Here is a 27,536-nt window from a genome sequence, read left to right as displayed (position 1 = left end):
TCCCTGCAGGATTCTCAATCACTCAGCAAGACCTAGTACCGGAAACATGCAGCCCCACAACAGGGTACTCAGAGATGTCACAGGGTGGGAAACTCACATGACATCGGGCTATAAAAAAAAAAATCACAAATATTTTGCCACTCATAAACCCCCTAGAGCTCAGCACAAGAGGAGATCATAAAATTAGCATCTTCCTCTTATTTGTGCTCTGAGGACCATTCATCTTTGGTGAATGGACTCAAAATACCACAGGCCCTGGTATGAAAAGTTTTAAAGGTTTCTTGTTCACTAAACCTACGTGCTAGGGATCGTGGTAGGGACTGAGGGAGCAAAAATGAGTAAGGTAAAGATGCTATAGTCCAGTGGGGAGACAAACAGCCTAGCACGCCACTCTAGCACACCCTAGCATGACACCCAGGCCAGCCCCTCCGGGGAGCTCTGGGAGGACAGTGCTCAACCCCGCCAGGAAGCAGAGAGATCAGGAAACAGCACTCTAGCTAACCCTGAAGGACGGTCAGTCCTCCAGGTAGACCATCAGGGAATGGGGACAACAAGCAGCAGATGCAAAAGAAAGGAAAAGCACACGGCAAGTTTCCAGAACACTAAAAATCTCACACTGCTGGAACAGGTGGTAAAATGAAGGTTTTGAGGTTGAGGACAGAGCTTCGCTCTACAGGAGCCTCTTCGGGTTTCTAAGCAGTGGAAGGACAGCACGAGGTTTGCGGCTCTGATGGACCTTCAGGCTGGTGGTTAGGGAAACAGGACAGAAAGGAGGCAGGAGAAGCAGCGAGGCTGTCATTGGGTTTACTAAAGAGTGTGAGGAGGTAGGCCCATCCCGTGCTGTGGCTTTGGGCAGGGCAACAGGAAAGAGCCAGAGACAGGCTGGCCAGGGCTGTGGCCAACGGACATGGACACAAGGGAAAGGGGCAAATGCAGAGATGTCTGCCTTATAGGCTGGCGGATCAGGACAGAGGCAAGCACAGTTACACACATGAGGGACTTCTACGAAGCTGGCTTCCAGAGAGAGCACCCTTATACGACAAGGTCCATTATCTTCCAAGAGTCGGGCAAAGATCACTGAGGTAACCTGGGCCTCACGCGTTCAAGGGGGAAGCTCTTCTTGATCATTTCTCAGAGTCGTCACCAGGATGTTTTCAAACCAAAGGAAGAAAGAATAGAATCAGGATTTCTTGCAAAAAATGCAACTTTTGACATCAGTCACTGATTTTTTTCAAGCCTGTCGTAGGTGTGGCCCGGCCCATCATACTGAGTGCTCTGAGTCCATCTGGGGCACCTCCTCCCACTGAGAAACGGCTTTAGCCAGCAAGGACTCTGAATGACTGATGGTGGCCAGCGGCAGACATTCAAGAGGCTGGAGGAGTCTGAGAACTGACACTGGCAGCCTCTTCCCGAACCAGCTCAGCAAGGGGTTCTGTGTGCCGTGCGTGCGGCCCCACACAGCCCCACGTCTGGCCAGACCTCAGGACCCTGCGGGGCGCGGCTTGTTTGTAACTAAGCAGCCAAGGGGGAGACAATGAGACTATTTCTTCCTCTCTGCGGTGCCACCAACTCCACACTGAGGCCATTGATGGGCTGGTTACCATGGGAACCTGAGGCTACCAATCCCATCCCATGGAGTGTGAGGCTCCTGACAGCTGACGGCCATTCAGCCCTGCTCCTTACAGGACTGGACAGGGGGCCTTGTGCCTGCCACCAGGTCTTCAAAAGCCTCACAAAGCAGAGGTGCTGGGACATCGGGAAGACCTATGAGTTGACGGGATGACAGGACCCAGGAGGTCTGAAGCTTATGTGATGGGACCCAGGGCACCGGCAGGGTACCTGGTGCTCTCTGCCCAGTGTGGAGCTAACCTGACCAGGAGGGAGTCCTCTCACACAAACAAACACAGCAGGGGCTCCACAGACTGGTGACGAACCTGTGGCACACGTGCCACAGCACGCTGTTTGTTATCATTGAAAGCTCTAAAAGGATTAAGATAAAAAGGCAGTGGGTGAAGAAAGTTCAGTAACTCACACATAAGTGCAGCAGCCTGACCTTACCATGACCTTACACATGACCATCAGCCTCATGACCACTAACACAGAGCACACAACAAACTCAATGAATAAACGTACCCATGTTTCCTGGCCACAGGCTGCCCTGGTATGAGTTCTCAGCCATCAGAGAGGCGATGGAATTGGAACTGATCTTAGAAAACAGTCAGAGGACCAATTTCGCCCCGTTTCACGCAGGAAGCCCAGAGTCCCTGGCAGACACAGGTAAGCCAGCAGGCAACAAATAAAGGGTAACAGACACTTGGGAGCCGAGCAGAAGGGCAGTCTGCTGGGCTGGGAGGTCCAATGGGGGAGTAACTGCAGCTGAGCCAGAAGGATGCGAGCTGGCCAGGAGGATGGGCAGACCATTTTTTTTGTATGTTTGTTTTTTTGGTACCGGGGATTGAACTCGGGACCTTGCAGTCTCGAGGCAGGCAGATGGTGGAACCCCTGAGCTAAAGCCCCAGCCCTAAAGCAAGACTTTCTTTTTTTTTTTGGTACCAGGGATCGAAGTCAGGACCTTGCACTTTTGAGGCAGGCGGCGGAACCACTGAGCTAAATCCCGGGCCCTGGGTAGACCATTCTAGGGAGAAAGGGCAGCATAAGAAAGCCTAACAGGAAGCAAGAGCTGCAGCTGCGGCTGGGGTGAGGGCTGTGGGGCGGGGCAAGAGGTAGGAGGCCAGGGGCTCTCAGTCTGCACCAGGCAATGGCAGGCTGAAGGCAGGGACCTGAGAGCTGGTCGGGACAGTAATGAGAAGGGCTTGGTCACAGATCAGATGGGAACACAGGAGCAGGCCAAAGCATTGGTGGCTCCCAGGCCTCTGGCTCAGGCCCCAGGGTAGAAGGAGGTCTCTTTCTGTAGACAGGAACCCACACGGGGAGATCTGCAGCAAAGCGCGATCAGTCTAGCGGGTAATACGTGGTCAGAGGGACTTGAGTGTGGCATTCTAGGAGGACTGGAAAGCACTGGCTTTCTTTTTTCCATCCAGTATAGAGAGATGTTAGGTTTCAAAGCTGATGAGAAGGAGCCAAACTCCCAAAGAAAGAACAACACTAACCCAACAGGCAGCACTCTCTCTGCGTGTGTGAGCATGCTTGCCAGGCGGAGGGAAGGAGAAAGGGTGGCTGGTAGGGTCCAGGCAGGTTCCTTTGCCACTTATTGCTCCTTTCAGTCCTTGGCCAAGAAGCAGGAACAAGGTCCATCTGTCAAAGTTAGCACAGGCACAAGGGGAGTCAGAGGGTGTGAACTTGGGGCCTGGCCTGTCAGAAGCAGGTTGGATCCCAGGCCTCACTAAACACCATTCAGCAGGCCTGGTACCACTCCCTGCTGGACTGGTGTGAACTCCCCAAGCAAGAGAACCCATCAGGGGAGGCATCAATGGGAACAAGCACACACCAGGGCTTCCGGTCAGTGCCAACACCAAGACATTCCCGAGAGCCAGGACAGAACCAGGCACCAGGGCCAAGTTGGTGGCTACTGGTCACCCCAAGGTCAGGCAGGTGTTTCTGGGCTCCCTGACCCTGTCGACAGTTCCGAGTTTCCAATGTGCTCTCTCGGTTTCCACCTAGAGCAACCCAGACCCTTCCGGGGGATCAGCCAGTGGCACCACCTGCTCAGGCCTGACTCTGATCTGCGTGGACACTGCCTTCCAGGCCTTCCGGGTCCACGCGGCGCAGTCAGCCTAGCCCTTATGACTCAGGAGGGCGATTCACTCAATGCCAACGCTGTCCACTCGGATCTGTGACAGCTCAGTAAAGATGCCAGAAGATGCTTCAAAATCCTAATCTTTCCCTAGTCTGCAAGTTCACACCCAGGCCCTCTCTTAAGTCAGCTGCACACTGCCTCTCGGCTCCAAGCGTCACACCAAGACAGCCTCAGACCAAAAACCAATCTTGGGGACTAGGGCACAGGTAACTGCTATTCTGGGCTTCCCCTTGTCCCTAGTGGGCCCCCCATACTCTGGCTGGAACAAGTTCTGGCCCATTATTTTAACACCTGGTTAAGTCTTCAGCTGGTTTTTTGTCATGAGAACAAGCTGTCTGCTGTATGACAATTGTTCTCTGTTGACAAATGAATTCCACAGGCCCACCTGAAATTCTGGGCCAGGTATGTCCTGTGCAGTACCTATTTTAAGTAAAACTATTTCGGGCAAGTTCAAAATGCCTCAATGGCTCTTGGATCTTTTAGAGCCCTGGCAGCCAGCCTGGCCTTTTATGTTCAGACCCAGAAACAACAAATTAGCTCCATACTCCAGGCAAAGCAAAAATGCAAAGGGAAGTATGGTGTTCAAGTGCTACCCTTCAGATAAACAGCACTTCCAAAAGCCGCAGATGCTGAGTGCTGGGGTGGCGTGCACAACACCTTCTTGCATCCTCTTCACACAAACAACTCGCCTCTTCTCGGAGTCACCAGTGACGGAGGTCACTCTACACAGGGGTCACAGTGAGGGCCCTGTCAGTCAAGACAGGAGTTGAAGAGAAAGAAGCACGTGAGCAGGACAGGGCAATGGCATCAAGCAGCCGTGTGACTTGCAGCTAGGCGTTCCATTCCTCTGGGCCACCATTTCCTTGACAAGTGGATCAGCCAGCCCAGCAGGTCTAAAGCAGGGGCTTCTCAACCAGGGCGCAGGTGCCTGTGTATGCACTAATGTGCTTCGGGTGGTACCCAGCAGCGTGTGTGGTGCACACTTTTCATTGTACACTGTACGTCTGTGTATGTGTGCAGATCCACGTGCACAAATATATACATGTGATATATGCATGCAGGTATGCACACAGACACGCGACCACAGGTAATGCACTCTGATACAAAGAATGTGTCAAGCCTAACCCTACCTCTGGACATAATCCACATATACTCATGTCGGTACCCAGTCACCCCTCAACATCTGCAGGGTATAGGTTCCATGAGCCCCTCAGATGCTGAAATCCACGTGCCTTATATCAAATCATGCACCCTCAAGCATACTTTAAATCGTCTCTAGATGACTTATCACATCCAACACAACAGAAGTGCTAGGTCAATAGTCATTACACTGTATTACCTAGAGAATAATGACAAGGAAGAGTCTAGTCTGTACATGTTTGGTACAGATGCAACTGCTTTTTTCTCTGAAATGTTTTGATCCAGGGTTGGTTAAGTCCGAGGGTGTGGAATCATCAGGCAGAAAGGGCAAATATGTATATGTGAGGAATTCAAACACTACAGGTGAAGCTTATCATTCCACTCCCCAGTTTCTTTCCCTTCTCCTTTCTCAGAAGTTATTACCAACCAGAATCTGATGGGCATTCCTGCAGTGCATGCTTCTGAGTGTTTACTACATCTGTAAGTATCCATAAATAATGCAGTATCACTTTGTGTGTTTTTAAAAGTTTACATAAATACTATTACACTGTACATCTGCAACTTGCTTTTTAAACATTATTTTGGAGATTTATCTATGCAGTTAGTGTCGTGGTTTATTCATTTATAACCACTACATAGTGTACCATGGTGTGACTATTTTGATTTATTTCTCCAATCTTCCATTAATGTATATTTAAGTTATTTTTCCCTTCAACTAAAAAAAAGTCTTAGCCAGATGTGGTAGGGCATGATTGTAATTCCAGCTACTCAGGAGGCTGAGTCAGGAGGATCACACATTCAAGCTCAGCCTAGGCAACTTAGTGCAGTCTTAATTAAAAAAATTAAGAGGGGAGGAGGGCAGGGAGATGGAGGATGCAGCTCAGTCCCAGAGCCCTGGTTCAATCTCTAGCCCCACCTAAAAGGGAAATACATAAGATAGGAAGAAGACAAAGTACCATTATTTGCAGATGATACGATCCTCTACTTACAAGACCCCAAAAATTCCACCAAAAGGCTCCTGGAATTAATAACCACATTCAGCAGTGCTGCAGGATACAAAAATCAACACACACAAATCAACAGTGTTCCTATACACTAACAATGAACTCTGCTGACAAGGAAATTAGTAGAACACAATACCATCAAGAAAAATCAAATACTTAGGAATTAATTTAACAAAGGAAATGAAAGACCTGTACGGCGAAAATTACATCACTCTGAAAAAGAAGATCAAAGAGGACAGCAGAAAATGGAAAGCAGTCCCATGTTCCTGCGTAGGCAGAATTAATACAGTCAAAATGGCTCTACTTCCAAAACTGATATACAGGTTTAATGCAATCCCAGTCGAAATGCTAATAGCATTCCTCACAGATCTAGAGAAAACAATCTTAAAACTCATATAGAACCAAAAGAGACCCAATGCAGCAAAAGCAATTCTGTTTGACACAGCAAAGCATCACAATCCCAGATATGAAGTTATATTACAAAGCTACAATGATAAAAACAGCATGGTACTGGCATGAAAACAGATGTGGAGATCAATGGAACAGAATAAAGGATGCAGAAATGCCAGTCACATTCAGATATTTGCTCTTCGACAAAGTCGTCAAAAACATATACTAGAAAGAAAGATAGCCTCTTTAATAAATGGTGCTGAGAATATTGAATATCTACATGCAGAAGTTTGAGTCTAGATCCACATATTTCACCATGTTCTAAACTAAAATAAAAATGAATCAAAGATCTAAATGTTAAAGTAGAAACATTCAATCTGCTGGAATATAAAATAGGTAAAACTGTTGAAGACACAGGCATAGGCAACGACTCTCTGAACAGACCCCAGTGGCACAAGAAATGATACCAAGAATCAACAAATGGGATCATATCATATCACATTAAAAAACCTTTACAGAGCAAAGGAAACAACCAACAGAGTGAAGAGACAACCTATATAATGGGAAAAAGTATTTGTCAGCTATCGCTCGGATGGAGAGAATATATAAAAGAGTCAAAAAATTAGACCCTTCCAAAATAAAAGATTCAATAAAAGGGGGCAGCTGATTCGGACAGACACTTCTCAGAAGCACAGGTGGCCAGTAAACATATGAAAAAATGTCCAACATCACTGAGCATTTAATGCAAATTAAAACAACACTGAGATACCATCTTACTCCAGAAAAAATAGCCATCATCAATAAATCAAATAACAAGTGCTGACAAGGCTGTGGAGGAAAAGGAGCCCTTCTACACTGTCGGTGGGAACGTGAACTAACACAGCCACTATGGAAATCAGTGTAGAGGTTTCTCAAGACTCCAAAACTAAAAATCCCATGGGATCCAACTATTCTCCTTCTAGGTGTTTTCCTGAAAAAGTTAAAGACATCATATTACAGTGACCCATGCATACCCATGTTTATAGCAGCACAACTCATAATAGCGAAATCTCGTAAACAACCTATATGTCCATCAACACATGAATGGATAAAGAAAACGTGGTACTTATACAGAGTGCAGTACTACGCTGCCTTAAACTGGAGCCATTTGCAGGAAAATGGATGCACCTCGAGACCATAATGTTAAGTGAAATAAATCAGACACACAAGTTTAAATATTACGTGTTTTCTCATATATGGGAAAGCCAAAATATAAATAAAGAGCAAAATAAAAATAGTAGGAAGTAGGGAGATGTTTTTTAAGAAGGAAGAACAAGAGATGGAGGGAGAGGGGAAGAAGGGAGGGGGGAAAGGGACAAAAAAGATCTAAAGAAAAAAGGAAACAGAGCTCTTGCAAATGTGAAGGGGGCAACAGCTGGAGGGAACAGGGTGGGATGGGAGGGGAAGGAAACGAAAGAGTTAAATGAATCATGTCCATGTGCCAACTCCACGTGATGAATGTAATCAGCAAGTACTGCAAATATGTACAAATAAAAATAAATAAAAGTTTACAAAAGAATACATTTTTTAAAAAGCAGTCTGGAAAAACAAAGCAGCAGTCTGGAAAAACAAAGCAGCAGTTTGGCCTGTGACTCCTGACCCATCTTCTCTCCAGGGCAGGAGGGCTCTGTGGTCTCTGTTTTCCAAATAAAATGATCAAATAAAGACTAAAACGTTAAAGCCTCCCTGCACATACAGGTAACAGTTTCTCCGGTACGAGCCTAGACACAGGCAGGCTGTAACACACCCTCCCCAGTCACCAAAAGACTCCCAAAGCACAGGTACTGGTTTCCACCAGCTGCAACACAGCGTGCTCGCTGCTCTGCCTCCTGGCCTCCTGGTGCTAACACTGCTCTGCCCTTGCCAATCCGATGGGTGGAGGCGAAATGGTCTCTCACTTCTGCCTGCAGCTGCCTTGTGAGACTCCCAAAGGCTCAGCACCTTTTCTGTGTAATTGGCCATTTTGGCTTCCTCTTGTGAATTCTCTACTCCTACACTTCCCCATTATTCTACCTGGCATTTATTTTTCTCTCATTGGTTTACAGTTTTTAAAATAACCTATATACTAATCTGTTTGTTACATGTCATAGCTACTTTTTCTAGCCTATTACTGTTAGGATGCCTTTGCAGAATTCAAAAATAGAATTCAAAAGCAAGTAATAAACTAGGAAAAGTAGCTATTTTATTTATTTTTGTGTGTTTGTTTGGCAGTTCTAAGAACTGAACCCAGGGCTTCACAATGAGCCACATTCCTGCCCTCTCTCTTTTTTTAAAATTAAGTTTATTGGTATACGATATGATCACATTCACCACTGGGAACTTGTACCTCCACATGACATATCTTGGTTCTTCTTTTTTCCCCATTCCCCTTCCCTCCCTTCCACCTCTCCACCCCTCCCTATTTACAAAAAAACTTTGTTTCTGTTTTTTCTTTCTTTTCTCACACTTTTTTCTTTCCCTTCTCCCCCTCTCCCACTTCCCCTTTCTGAGACAGGATCTCACCAAGTTGCTATGTTGCCCAGAATGGGGTTGAACTTACAATCATCCTGCTTCAGCCTCCGAGAGTGTCAGGATCACAGACATCCACCACCATGTCTAGCAGTTATTATAATGCATTCTTTCTTTTTGAGATAGGGTCTCACTAAGTAGTCCAGGGCTATCCTTGAACTCACCATGTAGCCCAGGGTGACCTCAAACTCATAGTGATTGTCCTGCCTTAACCTGCCAAGTGCTGGGATTAGAGAAACGGGCCACTATGCCCGGCTATTATTTTAATGCATCATCTCTTCCTTTTTGCATAAGTTTCTTTTTGCACCTTGTATAAGAATTCCTTTCCTCTTCGATGTCATAAAGGTTTACCACTATACTTTTTTATAAAGTTTTATGTACACCCAGGCCTTTAACCCTATCTGGAATTTATTGTGCGGTGAGGTGAGAACCTGTTTCTCCATGTGGAGTTGCTTCTCCCAACTCCACTTGTTATATAAAAGGCCCATCTTTCCCATCCATATGTAATTTTTTGAACACATGGGCTTCCTAGACCTTGCTTGAGTGTAGGTCCCTTCCTCTGAGGAGCTGGACCACCACTAGGCCATTGGAAAACTTGTGATTCCTTCTTCATTCTTCTTTCTCAGACTTATCTGAAGTATTCTTCAACTTTACTCCTCCATATGGACTCTAGAATTTATCTGTGGATTTCATATTCCACATACGATCCTATTGGGGATTAAACAAGAGTATGCAGAGTTAACAGGTTAATTTGGAGGCAACTATGACATTGAGTCCTCCCATATATGTACACAATATATCTTTCTATTTATTCACTTTCTTTACTAAAACCTCCCTTTAAATGTTCTGAAATTTTCAGGGGCTGAAGATGTAGCTCAGTGTCAGAGCACTTGCCTGGCACAGGCAAGGCCCTGCACCTTTCAAAAATATCATGAGTTTCTCCATAAATGTTTCCTTTTTAGATTTATCCCTATAGCTTCTGTCTTATAGCTTTTATGCTAGGATGAATTATAACTTCTTTTGTCTTCTCAGATGCTACTGATGGACAGGTAGCTAGCGATGATCACACGCTCAGATTAGTTCTACTTGCTAATCTCTGGTTCTCCTGGATTCCCCATGTAGCTAGTTATGTTACCTGTCAGTAATGACATTTGATTCTTCCCAGTTTTTATTATTTTATCTTTTTGCATTATCTGGAATGACGACTAGAAGAGCAAAAAGTAGACAGCTTGTCTTATTCCTGATAATGCGTGCTTTTTAATGGAAAGGATCCAGAGTCTGCATCAGGCTCTGAAAAGGATCCCCAATTCAAGAAGGGTGAATAACCACTTTCTAAATTAACTTTGGACTATGTTAAATAAACTGAATTGGGTTACCAGTGGTGTGAAAGAAAGTAACACAATCAAGCAAGGACTTCAAGCACAGCCACAGTCACCAGGTGAGCAAGCCAGGCCTGTGACTCAGGCAGGTACAGAGCACTGCACTAATTGCCCATTAAGGGTTTGGAGAGAGCCACACAAAGGAGACCTCAGACCAGAGAATACAGCAGGAGACAAAGTGCAGGGAGGGTAATTGTCAGAGGTGACACACACGCTTACCGTGTGAACGCCAACAGCTTCCCTCCCCGGCTTCACCCGGTCTACTCATCTATAAATCAAAGCTAATAACATCCACATCTTATTTATGAGTCACAAATTCTCCTGGCTGAAAAAAGGCAATAAGGTTTTTAAAGAGTTCTGATTGAGTGGGTAGAGGTTGGAGAGCTCCAGGCCCTTTCCACATTAGCAGTGCACTTAGAGGCAGGGAGAGAAAAGTTGACTTGGGAATCAAGAGTAATAGCCCCCCTTGAGTAATCACACCCATGTCTTTGAGACAGCTCCTGTCCCCGGCCAGATACCCCTCACTTTGTGAACATCTCGCTGGGTCCCTGCCAGCACCATGCCTCCCAAGCTAGGTGACCAGGGTGTGGGGGAGTCCACCTAGCTGCACGTGCAGAGCTGGGGAGACCCTTAGGGACACCCCAAAGGGTCCCACGTTAAGAGTAAGTACGCAGGGGGAGCCTTCTCGTCCAGAGGAAACACCAAGAAAGCAGGCTTCCTTCTTGAGCTACTCAGTGAGTCTGCCAGGTGATCCAAAGGTGATCCAGATAATTCCGGGTGCTGGGCATTTTTATTTCCAGGGACAGGAATTTCAAGGCGGGGGGGTTAGAGCCTCGCTGCCTCTCGAAATGTCCAAGACCTCACAGCCCAACTTCAGCTCCCTTCTGCTCACTTCATTACGGGATCCCCCAAGCCCAGGCACTCCGCCTCTTAGCTGGCACTTTTGGCTGAAGAGCAAGCAGCAGAGTGTGGCAGGAGTCAGAGCCCCCAAGCAAACAGGAGGAGCACCTTCTTCACTCAGCCCCATCAGCCACATAAGCCACACAGAGAAAGTTACCACTGCGCAAAGGCAGAACCCTCAATCGCAGGGCATTTGAGGGGACTTGAGTGGCTCAGATATATTTTTCTTTTAACAAAAGCCGCGATTGTGTTTTTTCAGATACACTCTGACCCGCTTTGTGAAAGTGATCTCTCAGGGTAGAACCTGCCTTCCAAGGAGGCCCCACACCTCTCATCCACAGCACAGCACCGCTTGGAAGGAAGAGGATGTGTCCTTTAGATCAGGGCCCACTGCCCTTTGCTGGCTTGTCAGGGGTAATGATGAAACTAAATTTACCGCCATCTGGTACCTGGGTTGGAGTTAGGAAGCAGTGCTTCGCTTGATCTTCCAGTGTGCAGTTGGTGGGCTGAGGTGACCCACACTCCAGCCTGCAGAGGTGCCCACATGGGCCATGCATGGGGATCACCCCTCCCACCGCCCCTCCACAGGGTTTCCAGGCAAAGGGGACAGCCCTGGCAGTCCTTTCCAGCCATGCCGCCTTCCAGGCCAAGGCTTGACCTCTTCTGCTAAAGGACAGCAATGGTGACAGTGAAGGCCACAGGGAAGGGGGACATGCTCCTGCCTCCCCGACCAGCGCTTTGCTTCCATACATCATTGTGTCCTCCCAGCAACAACGCCCAGTAGCAGTACCACCAGACCTACGGATGACGGAGCAAGGGAAATGACTTGACTAAGGCCACACAGCAATACGCAGACAGCTGCCATTCAAACTGTTGCCTGAGTCCAGATACAACGCATCTTCCCTCCGTGCCTAGGGAGATTTAAAGGAGGAGCGGAGCCCGGTGTGCCGGTCCCTGGACGCGGCTGCTGGTCCTGCAGTATCCTGAGAACCTTCCCGACCCAGACTCAGCTGCCAGGTGCAGGCACTGGAGCACCCTGCCACCAGGGAGCCGTGGACCCGGAGGAAAAGCGAGACCAGAGACTGCAGACCACTCGCTGTCACCTAACCAGAAGCTGCCGCCCTGGCGTGCACATCGGGCCGGGGCCCTGGGTCGCCATCGAGGGTAGAAGGGCCGGCGTGGTGGACCGGGGTTCGGAGGCTATGGAGCGCTCGGTGGATACCGAGGGTGGCACGGATGGTAGAGCGCGAGGGTCCGGGCAGCTCCTGCTCCCGCGCAGCCGGGCAGGTGTCCGCGCCCCGGCCACCTCCGAGGCCACACTCACTTCCCACGCTGGAGCCGGGCGGCAGCACCTGGGGACCGAGGGCCACCCGGTCCTCATGGTGGGGCGCCTCCGTGGCCCCCGAGGGCGCGCTCCGGGGCGCCTTCCCACGCAGCGGGAGCAGAGGCGGCGAGGCGGCCCTCGCGCGTGCCCGCGGCGGCCGGGAAAGTTTGGGCGCGGGCCGGGCCGCACTCACCTGGCCCAAGTTGAGGTAGCCGTGCGCGGCGGCCATGCGGTCGGCGGCGGCCGGGCCGCCCAGCACTTGCACTGCCCAGTGGTTGGTGTAGACGGGGCGCGGCGGTGGCGGCGCGGAGCAGGCGGTGGGCAGCGCAAGCAGCAGCAGCCAGCGCCAGGCGGGCGGCGCGAGCGGCCGGAGCCCGGTGTCCCCTGCGTCCCCCGCGTCCCCGGCGGCGGCGGCGGCCCGGGGCGGCGGCGGCCGGGGCCCGGGCGCGGGTGGCGCGCGCGGAGGCATGGCAGCGGCTGCTCGCGCGGCGCCCAGGCGGCGAGTGCGCCGGGGGGTGGGGTGTCGCCTTTTAAAGCCGCTCCGCGCGGGGGAAGCGCCGCCGCCGCGGGCGGGAGCGAGGGAGGAGGAGGAGGCGGCGGCCGCGGCGCGTTCCCGCCCGCGCGTCCCGGTGGCGCCCTGGGCTCGAGCTCTTGCGCCCCGGAGCTGGGGCCCGCGATCAACCCCGGCTCGCGAGACGCCCGCCTCCAGGGAACTTCTCCGCAGACTTTTGGGGCCCTCGGGCCACAGGGCTGCCCGGAGCGGCAGCCTCCGCAGGCACGTCCGGCAGGGAGTCCGGAGGGCCCTGCCCAGGGCTCATAGGTGAGTCCTCCCCTCCCGGACCTGGCCAGGCCGACGCTTTCCCAGTGCCCGCGCACCTGGGGGCTGCGCCCGGGGGTGTTGGCCTTCCTCTAGGGCAGGCAGCCTTCCGGCCGCAGAGGACTGGCAAGTAAGTGTGCAGGGTCCTAGGGGTAAAGCTCTCAGGAAAGCCCTCGCATGTGGGCGCCTAGCAGGGCTTAAGGAGACCCAGCCCCGAACAGGGTGTGTACGGTGAATCCCCAAGGAGGACTTGGCCTTTCTGTGATCTTGGCAAGCCCTTACCGAGAGGGCGCTCCAACTGTAAAGTGGGGGTCACAATGCTACCTACTCCCACAGGGCTGTTTTCAGGATGAGGTCAGCTCCTGCCTTGTAGTCAGCTGCCAACAACCTTTTGTTTTGATGAGCCCAGGGCCTGCCACGTGGTAGGTGTTCACTAGATTGTGTATACTCTTGAAAGCACCCTCTGAGCTGGGACCAACCAGTGGGAAAGTGAGTTGAATCATCCTCGCTCTGCCGCCTGCAGCAGCCTGGCATCCAGTAGACAATTATTTGGAGCACCCTGGAGAGTGATGGACGGGTTCACACCGTGAACAGGCAGTGGCAGGTGAGGGGGCCTCCGAGGGCTCTTCTCTCTTCCCTCTTGGGACCCATTGGTCCCAGTTGGCCCCATGCAGAAAGCAAACAGCTTGAATCATACAGGAGGCAAAAAAACAAAAAAGGCAGAGCAGGCCTGAAGTGGGAAGAAACTGTTCATCTGATGTTCAGAGCCAGGAGCAGTCAGGTTTATTCCGGGGCTGTGCAGGGTTTTCACTTGCTTGAGTCTGTAAAGTAGCAGGTAGAGGTGGCTGCCGGGGGCAGGAAGGGGCAGAGAGAGGACACGATCTGCAGAGATGGCTACCTGAGGTCCTTTTCAGCTCCAGGAGTCCTGGGGTTTCATAACCCACATGATTCATCCGATCAGCAGGTGAGTCACCCTAATAGAGGTGGGAGAACGGGAGGTGTGGTAGGAGGCCCAACCCAGACAGGCCAAATCCCTATTCCCAAGGGCTTCTGCCAGGGGCTCCTCTTGGAACCTAGGGATCTGTGTCTCAGTGGCCTTCCCTCTTCTGCACCAGCCACACCTTCAGTGGCTTCTCTTCCCTGGCCGAGTGGGGTCATCTCCCTGGGCAGTTGCTCCAGACCTACCCCAGGCTTCAGAATACAGGCTCCTTGTGTCATGGCTGGATGCTCGCCAGCACCTGCCCTCTGGAAAGGCTTGAGGCCCTGACGCAAACTGGCCAACCCTAGAGGAGAACGTGCCACACCTGTTGGGCACAGACAATACCCAGAACCCTCACCCTTTCCCTGCCCAGCCACCTGGCCCACAGTGAAGGGACACTGTGCTGAGTTGGGTAGAGTTAGAGACCTTGCCCTGTCTCTTTCCAGCAATCCATCTGGGCAATATTTGTCCTCTTTCTGCCCCTGGTTGGCCAGCCTGTCACTCAGATTCATCCCACATCCCATGTTGCACTTATTTAATATGTGGCCCACTCTAAGATATAGCCTACTCCACATAATCCATGTGATGATGAAGTGGCTCGTGCCTCCCAAGAGGGTACTCCCATGACAACAGTGATTTTGACAGGCAGAGATAAGGGTTTTTCCATAATAATTTGGTAGATCAAGGGATTCAGTGTACTGAACTGAGAAGAGACTAAAACACATCTGAATTTTTATTTGGAGAGATCTGAATTTATTTTATTAATAAGCTTGGTCCTCTTCCTCTGGGGATAAACTTTCCACGTGTGGTAGAAGCGCCTGGGCTGTAGCTTGCCTCCAACATTGTAGGAAGACCAGCTTCCTCAAATCAGCTTCCTAAATCTAATTGCCTCCTGTGAGTTTCCTATCGATTTACACTAGGACAGGATTAACTCAATCATGGTACCAGCCCTTTGCATTGCGATAGGATCTGTAATAAAACTTGGCTCCTCCTCTTGAAGGGAGGGGATTTATTACCCACTCTGGCTGCCGCTTACCAGCTGGCCCTGGAGGTCCACACCACTCTGGGGTAGGGGGCCTGCTGCTCCCATAGACTGAGGTAGGCAGCCTGGGAAGGGACAAAACATGGACCAGAAAGGTGATTGGAGCCTGGCTGTATCTCAGGAGCCAGTAAATGTAAATAGAGATGTGATATGCATGCTAGAAAGTTCCCAAACCAGCAAAGAGGTGGAGGAGTTGCTGGGCAGCTGGCAAACAATGATGTGCTCTTCTACCCAGGGCTGCTCCCTTTACAGCAAGTACAGGGCTGCCCAGCTGGGGCCTGGCAATACCCATTCAGCCAACGCCACTGGACAGTCAAAGATTTTGCACAGCCTCTATCTAGTGTACTTTGAAATTAAGTTTGATTTAGTTACCTAAATTTAGGCAATAAACACTTTGCTGAAAAACTGTGCTTTTAAGAATGTGCTGGTTTCAGTGGCCAAGGTGGGACCTCAAAGAACATCTGATGGGCACCACGTCTGGAGAAGTTTCGCCACATCACTTACTTCTGGGCAACCTCGGGCAAGTTCTTCGTCTCCTTCTGTTGTCATCTTGCAGGGTACGGTGAGGACCACAGGAGGTGACTGGTGCAGTTCCCCTGTCCCGTGCCTGGGGACCAGTAAGCGCCGCAAAAATGGTGGGCACCGGGGCTGCAGGCTCAGTGCCTCTGTGGAGCTCACAGCTGTGTAAAAGTAAAAAATGGAAAAAAGGCCGGGGATATAGCTCAGTGCAAAGACCCTAGGTACAATCCCCAGTACTGGAGGGAAGAAGACGGGGTGGGGGTCTTGGGAAAACTACTTTTCTTGCAGAACCATTATCTTGGATCTAGCAGTTGTGTATTCAGTGTCCCATCCATAAACTCCCAGGTAGAAAGTTGGTGTCAAACACGGAATTTAGGGGCAAAACTCTCGATGAATAAGAGCTCTGCATTTCATCTCACTTCTCTTTTTGCCCTAATTTCCAGAAGACTCAGAGCTACACATAATTGTTTATTTTCTTCCTGCTGTAGCACTTGCCGCATTTTTGGTTACAAAATACTAGAATGCCCAACTGACAGGAGCACCAGCAATCAGGACAGCTCATTAGTTCAAGCACAGGAATCTGGGGGTAGGGGGGTCTGAGGTGGTTCATTCAGCACACAGGCAGACCAGGACTCGGCTGCTTTCCTATGCTCTGTCTCAGTTTCCCTCCTATTCCTCGATGACTCCATGGATTGGAGTGCCAGACCTTTTCAAGACAGGAGGAAAGGGAAGGAGCAACCTTCTGTCTCTTAAATGTCTTTTATCTCCTAGATGACATACCCCAAACTCCCAACCCGCTTCCTCTCAGGCTCCACTGACCAGAACTGGGTCACGGCCCTCCCTCCATAGTGATCGAATCATTGACAACACAGGCAAGGTTACCCAGGCTGCTTTGGATCTGTTTTGTTGTCCTCCTGGAGAAACATTCCCCCAACACAACGCTGCCCCAGATTGAGCAAAACCAGGATTCTGCCAGTAGGAGGCAGCTCCAGGAAGGCTGCTGGGTGGGTCCCCAGTGGCCCAGCCCCTCCTCTTGTCTATTCTGTTGTATCGCCTTCATATGGATCCTGGTAGGCACACAGCAGACCCCAAATGTTATTGAAAAGGGGAAAGGAAAGGAAGGAGGGAGGGAGGGCCAAAGGGAGTGGGGAGGAAAAGAACAAAGGAAGGGGAATAAGACAGAAGGAAGGAAGGCACAAGTATTACTTAGGATGCATTCAGTAAATTAAATGCCAACCCAAATCAGCTGTAAGCAACTGCAGCTCTCACCTTCCCCAGTTCCCCCAGCTCCACACCAAGCAGACCACTAGGATCCAGTTGCGTTTTACCCCCTTCCTGTGTGAAAACATTCCGTGACTCCAGGGTGGGCTTCAAGCTCACTGCCTGAGCGCTCTCCCGAAGTGCGAGGGGGTGAGGGACTTGGGCTCCCTCCGCAGGGGCGCTGGCAGAGCAAGGCTGGGAATGGAGTGGGAAGGGGGCACTAGCAGTAACAGTGGGAGAGAAGAGCTGGAAATTTACTCCTCGAACAGAAGAATAGTTCTGAGAGGCTGTGTATGCCGGTAACCGATGATGGGGAAGATGCCACATGCCTGTGTAAACGAAGTGGCCTGCTGGGGCTGAGCAATTGGCTGTTCAGGCTCTTCCCAGCCAGGTCTGGGGCCTGTGGCCTCTCTTCCCGCAAGGAAAGAAGCCAGAGGGCGCAAGCACCGTGCTGCTCCTCACCTGCCCAGGTGCCCAGGGAACTCTGTCCTCTGCAAGATCTTGTTCTGGCAAGATCCTGGCCCTTCCATTCATTCATTTCTAGGTCCTTTCCCTCAGCCGCAGAGCCCCCTGCCCCGAGCCCCAAGAAAGCTTCCAATCCTTCCTGCCCTTTCAACCCACCACGCTTCCCCCTCTCTGTTGCTCTTCTTGCCTTGGCCGCAAGGCTTCTGGAAAAGGTCCTAGCCCTTCATTCTTCCTTCAAGAGTCACGCCATACCCAACTCCCCATGCACCCAGCACTGCACGTGCGTGGCTGGATGCAGGTGGAGAGGAAAGGAATCCACCCTGACTGGCCTCCTCGATAGAGATTCACAGACGTTCGTTGTTCCTCACCTCCCGCGGTCACACCAAAGTCCCACTCTTCTCATTGACTCTTTCAGCCCCTCCTCCAGCCCCACTTCAGCTTCCTTCTCAGGGAGACGCCTCCCCCTGTGCCTCCCCAGCGTTGCTGCAGGTGGCCGTGGGTCCTTGCCTCCCCAGGGCTTCCCCCTTGGCTGGTTCCAGCTTCATCCCAATCCAGGATGCTCCTTTCTCCGTAGTACCTCTTTCGCGCTCAGTTATTTCCACGCACTCACCAACCCCTCTCCGCCACGGGCCACGCTCTCTCCAGCTACTCTTCCACTGCGTCTGCCTTTTATAGCAAAACAAGAGTTGTCTCCACCCACTTGTCAGTTTATCTCCTCTTTCGTAAACTCACTTCCACAAGCCGCGCCTCACCATCCATGTGGCTCTCATCAGCCATCACCAGCAGCCTGGGTGGTGCTGACTCCAAGGACGGTTCTCAGCGGCTGTGCTAAGAGGCTTTCCTGCAGGGTTGGCGCGGCCGAGCGCCCCTCTTCCCCGAGACTCCCAGCACCCGCCTCCGCCCCACCCACTTTCTCGGGTCTCCTCCTGCCTTGGTGGTTGGTGCTCCTCAGTCTCCATGGCTGCACTGCATTCTCGCTGGTTCTTGGGCTTCTCTTTTCTTTCCATTCTCATCTCCTGGTGGTTCCAGCATCTTCATCGTGTTAGGTACCCACCACAGACCGGTGGCTCCCCGTGGGTATCGCTGGCTTTGACCTTGACCCTCAACTCCAGACGGCAACAATGTCACAAACACCCAGTTCCTGATCTTCCCCCAACGCCCTCCCCAAACTAGCCCCCCATAGTTTCCGTATGGTTGCAGTGTGTCCCCCAGAGGTCCATGTGTTAGATATAATCCCCACTGTGAGAGGTTAAAGGGGAGGAAATCTGACCCAGCTCTGGTGCTCCGAAGTGATTAGAATTAGATAAAGTCCCTGAGTTGGAACCCCATGATGAGACAGTGGTGAGCTCATAAGGAGACGGAGAGAGACGAGACACGGCCCAGTGACCCCCTGTGCCATCCGGGGTCTCTGCCAGCAGCAAAAAGCCCATCACAGCTGTGGGCCCTGGACCCTGCACCTCCAGAACTGTGAGCCAGAATAAACCTGCTTTCTTCATGAAGTTACCCAGCCTCCGGCAGGTGTTTCGCTGTAGTATCACAAAATGGACAGACATGCCGCCCTGCCCGGCGCAGTAAACGCCAGCCCCATCCTCGCGTTGCTCAAGCCAGGGCCTAAGGTCATCTCAGTGCCCCCCCGCGTCCATCCGTGCTGTCAGGGAGTCTGGTGGCCAGAGTGGCTGCCTTTCACCGCGGCCCGCGCTATGCCCGGCGCAGTCACCCCAGCTGGTGCAGCTCCGTGCCCCAGAGATGGCGCCTGTCCCCGCCCTCCCTCAGTCCTGCACCCAGGATCACACGTGGCGGGAGTACAGCGAGCCCTCCCTTGGCTCAGAATTGCTCCCCACTCCAGGCCCTCACAGCACGAAGTCCTGCCCTTGTAAAAGCCCCCATGGTCACCCCCTTCAGATGCACACAGTGGAGCCTGTCAGATCCAGAAGAGTGTTGGACTGGGTGGTCAAGGGTTCCCAGAGGAAGTGACCCTCAAGCTGAGCTTGAAGAAATGAACCCAAAAGAGCCAGAGAAGTGGTCTGTCAGGTCTAAGGAAAAAAAAGAATCCACACTAAATATTTACGTTGGGGGAAATTGATGATCCAGTGTCAGAGAAGGAACCTGAGGATAGCAGAGCCTGTTCCTCTCCTGACTGAAGATGTGGCCGACCACCCAGCAGTGGACCCACATGTGCAAAGGCCCTGCAGCAGGTGGAAGCTTGGTGTGGTGGAGAGATAGAGGGAAGGCAGAGTGGCAGGGGCACCAAGAGTTAAGGGAAAGTGGTGGGAGAGGGGACTGGGGACTGCCAGAGACCAGGCCCCTCTCTGTCCAGCCCAGGTCCTCCTCATGCACCCCCAGCTGTCCCAAGGACTTCCCAGGTGGCCTCTGGCTCAGCACACTCTGGCTGTCCCCAGCTCCCATTCCCAGGCACTGCTGTGAGCCTGCCGGAACCATCCTCCCAGCTGGTGCAGACGCTGTCTTTTTAGCTCTTCCTGCCCCTCCAACGGGCTCATGGCTGCTCCCAGGCAGGCTGTTCAGGCCTGGCTGCCTCGGAGTCCTTTCTCGGCTCCCTCCCCCACGCTCGATCTTCCCTGCAGGCCACTCGAGGTCCCCTCTGGGAAGCTTCCTGCCCCACAGCTGGACTCTCCTTCTTTGTCCCAGGCCAAATTGCTCACCGTGGCCATATTGCCTTAGGTTTCTGGGCCCAGCAATGATGAGGGGTGATGCCTGACTGGTAGTGAAGTCTCCCACCCCCATTCCTCATGATGGAAGGTGACATTTCCAACCCAGTGATCTGGCTCTACCCCTGATCAAACAAGACAGAATTTCTGATGGAGCATTCTCCCACAAAGGCCTCTTCCAGGCTACGGTCTCTCCCACCATTGGAAGAGCTTTCCAAGCAGAATGCCCAGCAGTGGGCCAGCATGTGCAAAGGCCCTGAGGCAGGAGGAAGCTTGGGTTGCTGGAAGGCTAGAGAGTAGGCAGTGGCCAGGGGCATTGACAGTAAAGGGGGCACAGTGCCAGGGGTTGGCTAGGATGGTATCAGTGGCAAGGCTATGAAGGAATGCCACAGGTTTTAAAAAATGTGTTAAAGCTTTGCTATTCCTCAGAGGTATAATGGCCAGCTGTAATCCTGAATGTCACTCCCTCCAGGTTGTCTCTTCTGTGTGGGATGAAAGAGTCAAGCACAGAAGATCTATTTGTACCTAGCTAGCAGCCAGAAGCAGCCTCTAAGAACACAGTCCACAGGCAGGAAGATTCTGTCTCTGGGCCTCAGTTCATTCTGAGCACCCCTCTGTCCAGGGTGGGAGCGGAAATCCTGAGCAGGTGCTGTGGGAGCACAAAGAGGTTCAAAGCCTAGGTCACTGGGTTAGGTGAGAGAAGGACAGAAAGAAGATACGAGAAAGAAAGAAAGAGAGAGAGAGAGAAAGAAAGAAAGAGAGAGAGAAAAGAGAAGGAAAGAGAGAAAGAAAGAAAAGAGCCAATCCTGGGACCCAAGTCTCCAAGACACAGAAGCACGCGTTTGCTTCTCTGGGCCATGGGGATTTTCTGCTGATTTTTCAGAACTTCCTGCAGGGTCGCCTTTAGCTCAGGCCTTGGCTGCATGTGGAATCCAGCCCAATACTTGCTGCCTGAGTGACCTTGGAGAGCCCTTAGCCTCTGCCTTAGTTGCTCTGCAGTGCACGAGACTAACAATGGTTCCTCCTGGTGGGGAGAGGGACCCGGCAGCCAGCAAGCTGCCACCTCCCGAGATGTGCATCCTGGGTTTGGCAGACGCCGGCAAGGGCTGTAATGGCAGCAGAAGAGTGACCCATGTGACAGGTGCAGGAGGGGCCATGCCCGGTCACATTTAGAGCTTGCTAAAAGCTCAGTGGTTCCTGCTATCTTCCTTGGATCTATGAGGTGATTTAGAACTTCCAAAAATACTCTTGAGGCTTTTTATGTCCCCGGTATTATTTATAGTCTAAACTCCCCCCCAATCTCCAACCCAGCCTAAATCATTCCTGCTATGTATTTTTTGACATCAAACTCAGTAGCAGCAGGGAGAACATAGCTGCTCAATGGTACCACCTGCGCCCCCAGGAAGCCCCTCCGTCTTGTCCTTCAGGATTGACACCCACCAAGTCCTTCATCCTTTGAAGGCTGTGCCACACTGAACCTCACAGTCGCCTGCCACAGGGTCCAATTCCTGGCTCTCCAATGATGCTTCAGATTCCTGCTCTCCTATGTTGTCATCTCTCAAAGGTTAAACATTTGATAACCAAACATTTCTGTGGCTCAAATGATTTTGTGTCTGGCCCTCTTCATTTGGATTGGGGATAATTCTCTCACTCTTTTTTCTTTCTCCTCTGAGCTCTTTCTTCTTCCATCCTGTAAAATGGATCCTGTGTTAGAAGTCAGCTAATGGATCATCATGCTCCCTCCTGAGCATGGACCGGCCACAAGTCATGAGTGGTCACTGTCGTTAAGAAGAAAGCCTGATCCTCTCCCCATCGTTGGTGGATGGGAAGCCTGGAACCTTCTTACTCACTGTCTCTTCAGCAAAGCTCCTGAGGACTTGCCACAGTGCCCAGCAGGATCATCGGACAGTGTGATGGGAAGTGACACTCCAGTCCCGTCCCACGGCATGGGAGGGAATGGTCCAAGCAGAGCTAACTGCCTGGGCAGAAGCCTGAGAGGCAGAGCAGCATTGTGGTTAGTGGAGAGGTTCTAGAGTTGACATCCAGGTCCTTGTCCTCCTGTGACCTCCGCTGGGTCTCTTAACCTCTCTGGGCCTCAGTTTTCCCAACTGAGCATATAATGGCCATAATATTTGTGTCCACCTCAAAGAAATTAGTGGAAAGTGCTCCAACTTGTGGCTGCCACTTGGACAGCGTATGTAAGGTGTTAACCGTCACCAGGCCAGAGGTGCAGCTGTATCTGATCACTGGTTGTAACACAGATGGCTCTGGACATGTGGGTGTTTGCAGATTCATTAGCACAGATGTGCCCTGGGCCCAGGGCCCGGCTGCCCTCCCTCCCATCCCAGACCTAGAAGGACCACACAGAGGGGCATCTGGCCCTTCCTGATGTACCTGATGCAGAGGAGGGAAGAGCAATGGCAGGGAACAGGAGAAAGGAGCGGGGTGGGGGTGGGGGGAATCTCTGGAGCACTGAGTTCTCTGCAAGACTTCAGTGGCCCTGGGTTGTGGTTCTTGCTCCTCCTGTTTCATGGACAAGAAAGCAGATGGAGGAAGAGCCTTGCCTAAGGCCTCCACCTGCCTTGGGAAGGGAGCTGGCAAGGTTCTGGTGCAGGGTAGAGTGGAAGGCACAGATGCGGGAGGCTGAGCAACACCCGGAGTCCCATTCGTCCTGTGCTTGAGTGAAGGTGGAGGGACCAGCGGGTGGGACGGAGAAGGAGGCAGAGTTCTCCGCAGCCTGGCCGGTCACCAGAGTCCTTCTCTGTGTCCCCTCCTGGACTGCGCTCCCCTGGAGCTCCGGGGGACCAGCAGGCCAAAGTGCTGCCCCTTAAAGGAGACAGAGAGAGAAGTGCTGGGTGGGACCTGGAGCCCTGAGACCCCACCTGGGAACCACCTGGGGCTGCAGAGCTAGGGGCTGCCTGGACGCGCTCTTATTTATTTCTTGTCCCTAGTACTGCAGGGCGAACTTGAGGTCTCCACACTTGAGTCAGGGGATGAGCTGCATCCCCAAACCTTTTTATGTCTTTCTTTTAAAGTTTTGAGACAGGGTCTCCCGCGGTCACTAAGTTGCTCAGGCTGGGATAGAACTTGGAATCCTCCTGCCTCGGCCTCCCAGAGTATGGGGATTACAGCACACCCTGCTCCTGGCTCTTTGGCTGTCACACTTCCAGACCCCTCCTACCAGGATGGCTGGGGACAGAGCCCTTGGGAACCAGTCCTTGGGGTGAGAAGTCCCTGGATGCACCAGCTCCTTCGCCGCCTGCTCCCAAAGGCAGCACCATGACCTGGTGTGATGAGATCCATTCCCAGCTGCTCCTTGGGTCCCTCCTGAAGGACAAATCTGTCTACCCAGGGTCCAGAATGTCCCCAGTGCCTGCCCCTTTCATATGTTTAGAAATCAAGCCTGTTTCACCACCGGCATTGGGAGTTGAATTACTCCTTTAAAAAAGAAAAAGAAATCTTCTCTCCAGAGCAGCATTTGGATGCTCATAAGCTCTGCCATCAAATATGAATATTCTCCTAAAAATAAAAATTATGGTACACTTAAAAGGGGGCAGGTTATGTCAGCGTTGGTGATACGGCAATGTATTACTGTTGACCAAAAAGACGTCTCTAATGACGGGGTGAAAGCTGGCCTGGAGGGCTGTAAATTACGAGCCACTCTCTCCCTGGCAGGAATGAATCCTCCTGTCAGTCAGCACGCTCCCGCTCCCTTGATTGTCAGGCAGGGAGAAGGGGGGCAGGAAGAGTCAGAATTTCACCTGTCGTGGAGAGTGCTGCTCAGCCCACGCAGCTCCGCGAGGACATGGCCTGTCCTCTCTGACAGGAGGGCAATAACAGCTACAGGACCAAAAGGAAAGCAGAGTTCAGTGGGTAAGGAGTGAGATCAGAGAAGGAAGCCTGATCAGAGCTCTGATTTGAGGGAGCCACCCTTCGCCTCTTTGAGCTGTGTTTGTTTCCCTTGCCTGAAAAATGAAGGAATTGGGCTAAGAGGGTGAGCTCATAGGTCAAACCTCTCCCACAGGCCATGTGCTGACTGGGGGGTGCTGAGCTTCCCATGCTGGCCAGCATTCACGAAGAGTTGGGGGCTGAGAGTGATTACACACCTGTAATCCCAGCTACTTGGGAGGCTGAGGCAGGAGGATCTCAAGGGCAAGGCCAGTATAGCAAGATGCTGTCCCAAAATATAATATTTTAAAGGGCTAGAGAGGCAGCTCAGTGGTAGAGCACTTACCTAGCATCTGCAAGGTCCTGGGTTCTATCCCCAGCACTGAAAGAAAAATAAAGTTGGGGACATCTGTCACAGAGGCTTCCTCTACCTCCAGGAAGCAGAACTCAAGATTCCCAGGACAAATCCAAAAGTTCCAAATTCAGTGAAAACAGCACCAAATCCTGCTCCCGCCTGACCCCAACCCCTGTCTCTGGCAAAGTTGCCTCCAGCAAAGCCCTACCTCTTCCTTTCCAGTGGACCCCTCCCCCTCCCCCCCTCCCCCCAGCCATTAACCCTTCCCTGGGTTCAGCTTTTTAAGCAGCTTCACTGAGACGCACCTGCCACATCCAAACAGATGGTGCCACCCTGGGTGAATACTGTGGGCAAATGCTGGGCAATAAATACAGACACATAAATGGCTGGTTTATGCGAATAGTTGTTACAGAATAATTCAAGGATTTACTTGGTAGGCTTGCCAGGTAAATACTAGCTGCCCAGTCAAATTAGAACTTCAAATAAACAGTGCAAATGTGCTTTAGATGGAGTCTTACTATGTTACCCAGACTGATTTCAAACTTAGATGATCCTCCTGCCTCAGCTTCTCAAGTAGCTAGGATGACAAGCATATCCCGGGGCAGCCATCTTTTCCTGCATTTTTATTCGCTAAGGCTCAGAACCCTAGATGGAGGATATCAAATGCTCAATTTAGAATTGAGTAGGGAAATATGTTGCTCACATTTGAAAAATAACTGACAAGTTAAGATTTTGGTTTAAAAATACAGAACATCTTCTGTTGGGGCCAGGAATCAAAACCACTCTATTAGAAGTATCTTGCTGGACTCAGATATAGCCCGTTAGGCGTCCAGACATACTAAAACAAGAGCAAATGAAAATGAAGGGGGTGGGGTGGGGAGAGAGAGAGAGAGAGAGAGAGAGAGAGAGAGAGAATGAATTATCTGAAAAGACCGAAACCCTTGGGTCCTTGGCAGCCACAGTCATGCACACAGTGATGGCTAAGACACATTATACATTGGGGAAATTGTGTAAGCTGGTATTTTAGGAAAGGCTTGGGGACCTGGGAAGAGCCTCTTTGCCTGTCTATCTCTCTGATCCTGCCTCAGTGGGCTCCGTGGCAGGGAAGGGTAGAGGTGGGAGGACCCGAACCAGGAGCTCCTCATTACTGACACATGTGTTACATTCTCTCCTTACCCTGCTCTCAGCTTCCCTCCCTGCTCCCAAGCTCAGACTCAGCAGAATAGACAGTTGTCCTCACTAGAGACAGCCCTTTCCCAAATTCTTGTTTCTGTTTTATTATTTTCTTTCTTTTTTTCCCCCTTCCTCACCCCCGCCCCCACCCAGCACTGGGGATTGAACTCAGCCCTTTTAAAATTATTTCATTTTGAGACAGGGTCTCACTAAGTTGCCCAAGCATGTTTTCTTTAATATTGTTTTTTTCCTCCTCGAATTTGTTTTCCTTCATCTTCTTGTTGCTTATTTTTCCCCAAAAAATGCTTTTTCTGATGATCAGTAAGACATTTGTCCTCTGTGGAGGGACCATAAGGACCCTGTGGACAACCCTGCATGAATTCCCACCTTATCCACCCCGTGAGACTAGGTGCCTGTGAGTGTTTCCAGCTTTGTGAGTATCAAGGTCCCCAGTGCCCATGGCAAGATACACTGAGCGTGTGAGAACCGACACATGGGGGACCTCCAACAACAACTGGGGGCACCCCTACCCTTTGCAGGGAGGAGTCCAACAGAATGTGGACAGCGCTGTCTAGTAGTCTCAGATGTTAGGTTTTTCAGTACAAGAGGAAAGGACAGGGTTGAAGACTTGCAAAGCTGGTTTATCATGCAACCTATTAACTATAGTTCAATATTAACTGTCCTAAGAACCTAGAGAACAAAGACAATATTCAGGCTGTCAATGTCAAGATTGTTACAAAGTCCCAGGCCTGAGTCATGGGTTAAATTGTACCCACAAAGCAGTATTTTATTGAACTGTTTCTTGATTATTTAAAAATAGGCTGTGCAGGCAATCTATGAAAAACCAACAGCCAACATCACACTAAATGGTCAAAAACTGAAAGCCTTCATGCTAAAATCAGGAACAAGACAAAGATGCCCACTATCACCACTCCTGTTCAATATAGTTCTGGAAACATTAGCCACAGCAATTAGACAAGAGAAAGAAATAAAAGGAATAAAGATAGGAAAGGAAAAAGTTAAACTGTCATTATTTGCTGACAATATGATACTTTACATAGAAGGCCCAAAAAACTCTGACAAAAGACTTCTAGACTTAATTGACAGATTCAGTAGAGTAGCAGGATACAAGGTCAACACTCAAAAAATGAGATCCTTCTTATACACAAATAGCAGACTCACTGAGAGAGAAATTAGGGAAACAATTCCTTTTACAATAGCATCCAAAAAATGAAATATCTAGGAATCAGTCTAACAAAGGAAGCAAAAGACCTCTATACTGAAAACTACAGCACTCTGAAAAAAGAGATTGAAGAGGATATAAGAAAATGGAAAGACATCCCTTGATCCTGGGTAGGAAGAGCCAATATATTGAAAATGGCCATACTTCCAAAACTACTATATAGATTTATATATACTATATAGATTTAATGCAATGCTGATTGAAATTCCAACAATATACTTCACAGAACTAGGGAAAACAGTCCAAAAATTCATTTGGAACCAGAAGAGACCTAGAATAGCAAAAGGAATTCTAAGCAACAGAGACATGGCAGGAGGTAGCACAATCCTGAACTTGAAACTATACTACAAAGCTACTGTGATAAAAACAGCATGGTACAGGCAAAGAAACAGACCCAAGGATCAGTGGAATAGATTAGAATATGCAGAAACAACTTCAGACATACTGAGCCACCTCATCTTTGACAAAGGAGCCAACCACCCTTATTGGAGGAAAGATAGCCTATTTAATAAATGGTGTTGGAAAAACTGGATTTCAACCTGCCAAAGACTAAAACTAGACCCATATCTATCACCATGCACTAAACTAAGATCAAAGTGGATTAAACATGTAAATATTAAAACAGAAACATTAAACTTATTGGAAGAGAGGTTGGGTAGAACTCTTGAAGACATGGGCATAGGAAAAA

The 27,536-nt window shown here is 50.6% G+C and overlaps 2 protein-coding genes across 5 annotated transcripts in view; one reads left to right on the top strand and one right to left on the bottom strand.

Annotated features, from left to right (window-relative positions):
* Pcsk6 (proprotein convertase subtilisin/kexin type 6) overlaps positions 1-12,925 on the bottom strand; it is a 178,150-nt gene extending 165,225 nt beyond the window's left edge. For 2 of the 4 annotated variants that reach the window (XM_021264718.2, XM_087188500.1), the window contains exon 1: positions 12,635-12,925. In XM_021264718.2, coding sequence (XP_021120377.2) covers positions 12,635-12,910 — 276 coding nt within the window. In that variant the 5' untranslated portion in view covers positions 12,911-12,925. Of the gene's footprint in view, positions 1-3,110; positions 3,132-12,634 lie in introns of those variants that run through there. The other 2 variants (XM_087188498.1, XM_087188499.1) reach the window with 1 other exon arrangement.
* Positions 12,926-12,940: 15 nt separating this feature from the next.
* On the top strand, positions 12,941-25,772 carry LOC147824847 (uncharacterized). Its single transcript, XM_087188501.1, has 2 exons — positions 12,941-14,222; positions 15,714-25,772. Exon 2 carries the CDS (start codon positions 17,352-17,354, stop codon positions 18,567-18,569), a length of 1,218 nt encoding a protein of 405 aa, XP_087044627.1. The 5' UTR covers positions 12,941-14,222; positions 15,714-17,351; the 3' UTR covers positions 18,570-25,772.
* The last annotated feature ends 1,764 nt before the right edge of the window (positions 25,773-27,536 follow it).

This window comes from Heterocephalus glaber, unplaced genomic scaffold (assembly GCF_053883595.1).
Source record: "Heterocephalus glaber isolate CG9 unplaced genomic scaffold, H.glaber_assembly_v1.0 deba00001531, whole genome shotgun sequence".
NCBI classification, from domain to species: domain Eukaryota; kingdom Metazoa; phylum Chordata; class Mammalia; order Rodentia; family Bathyergidae; genus Heterocephalus; species Heterocephalus glaber.
This window is presented reverse-complemented; position numbering and strand designations above follow the sequence as displayed.

Coding starts and splice junctions, on each gene's coding strand:
- LOC147824847 (XM_087188501.1), top strand. CDS start 17,352: ATGCCGGTAACCGATGATGGGGAAGATGCCACATGCCTGTGTAAACGA.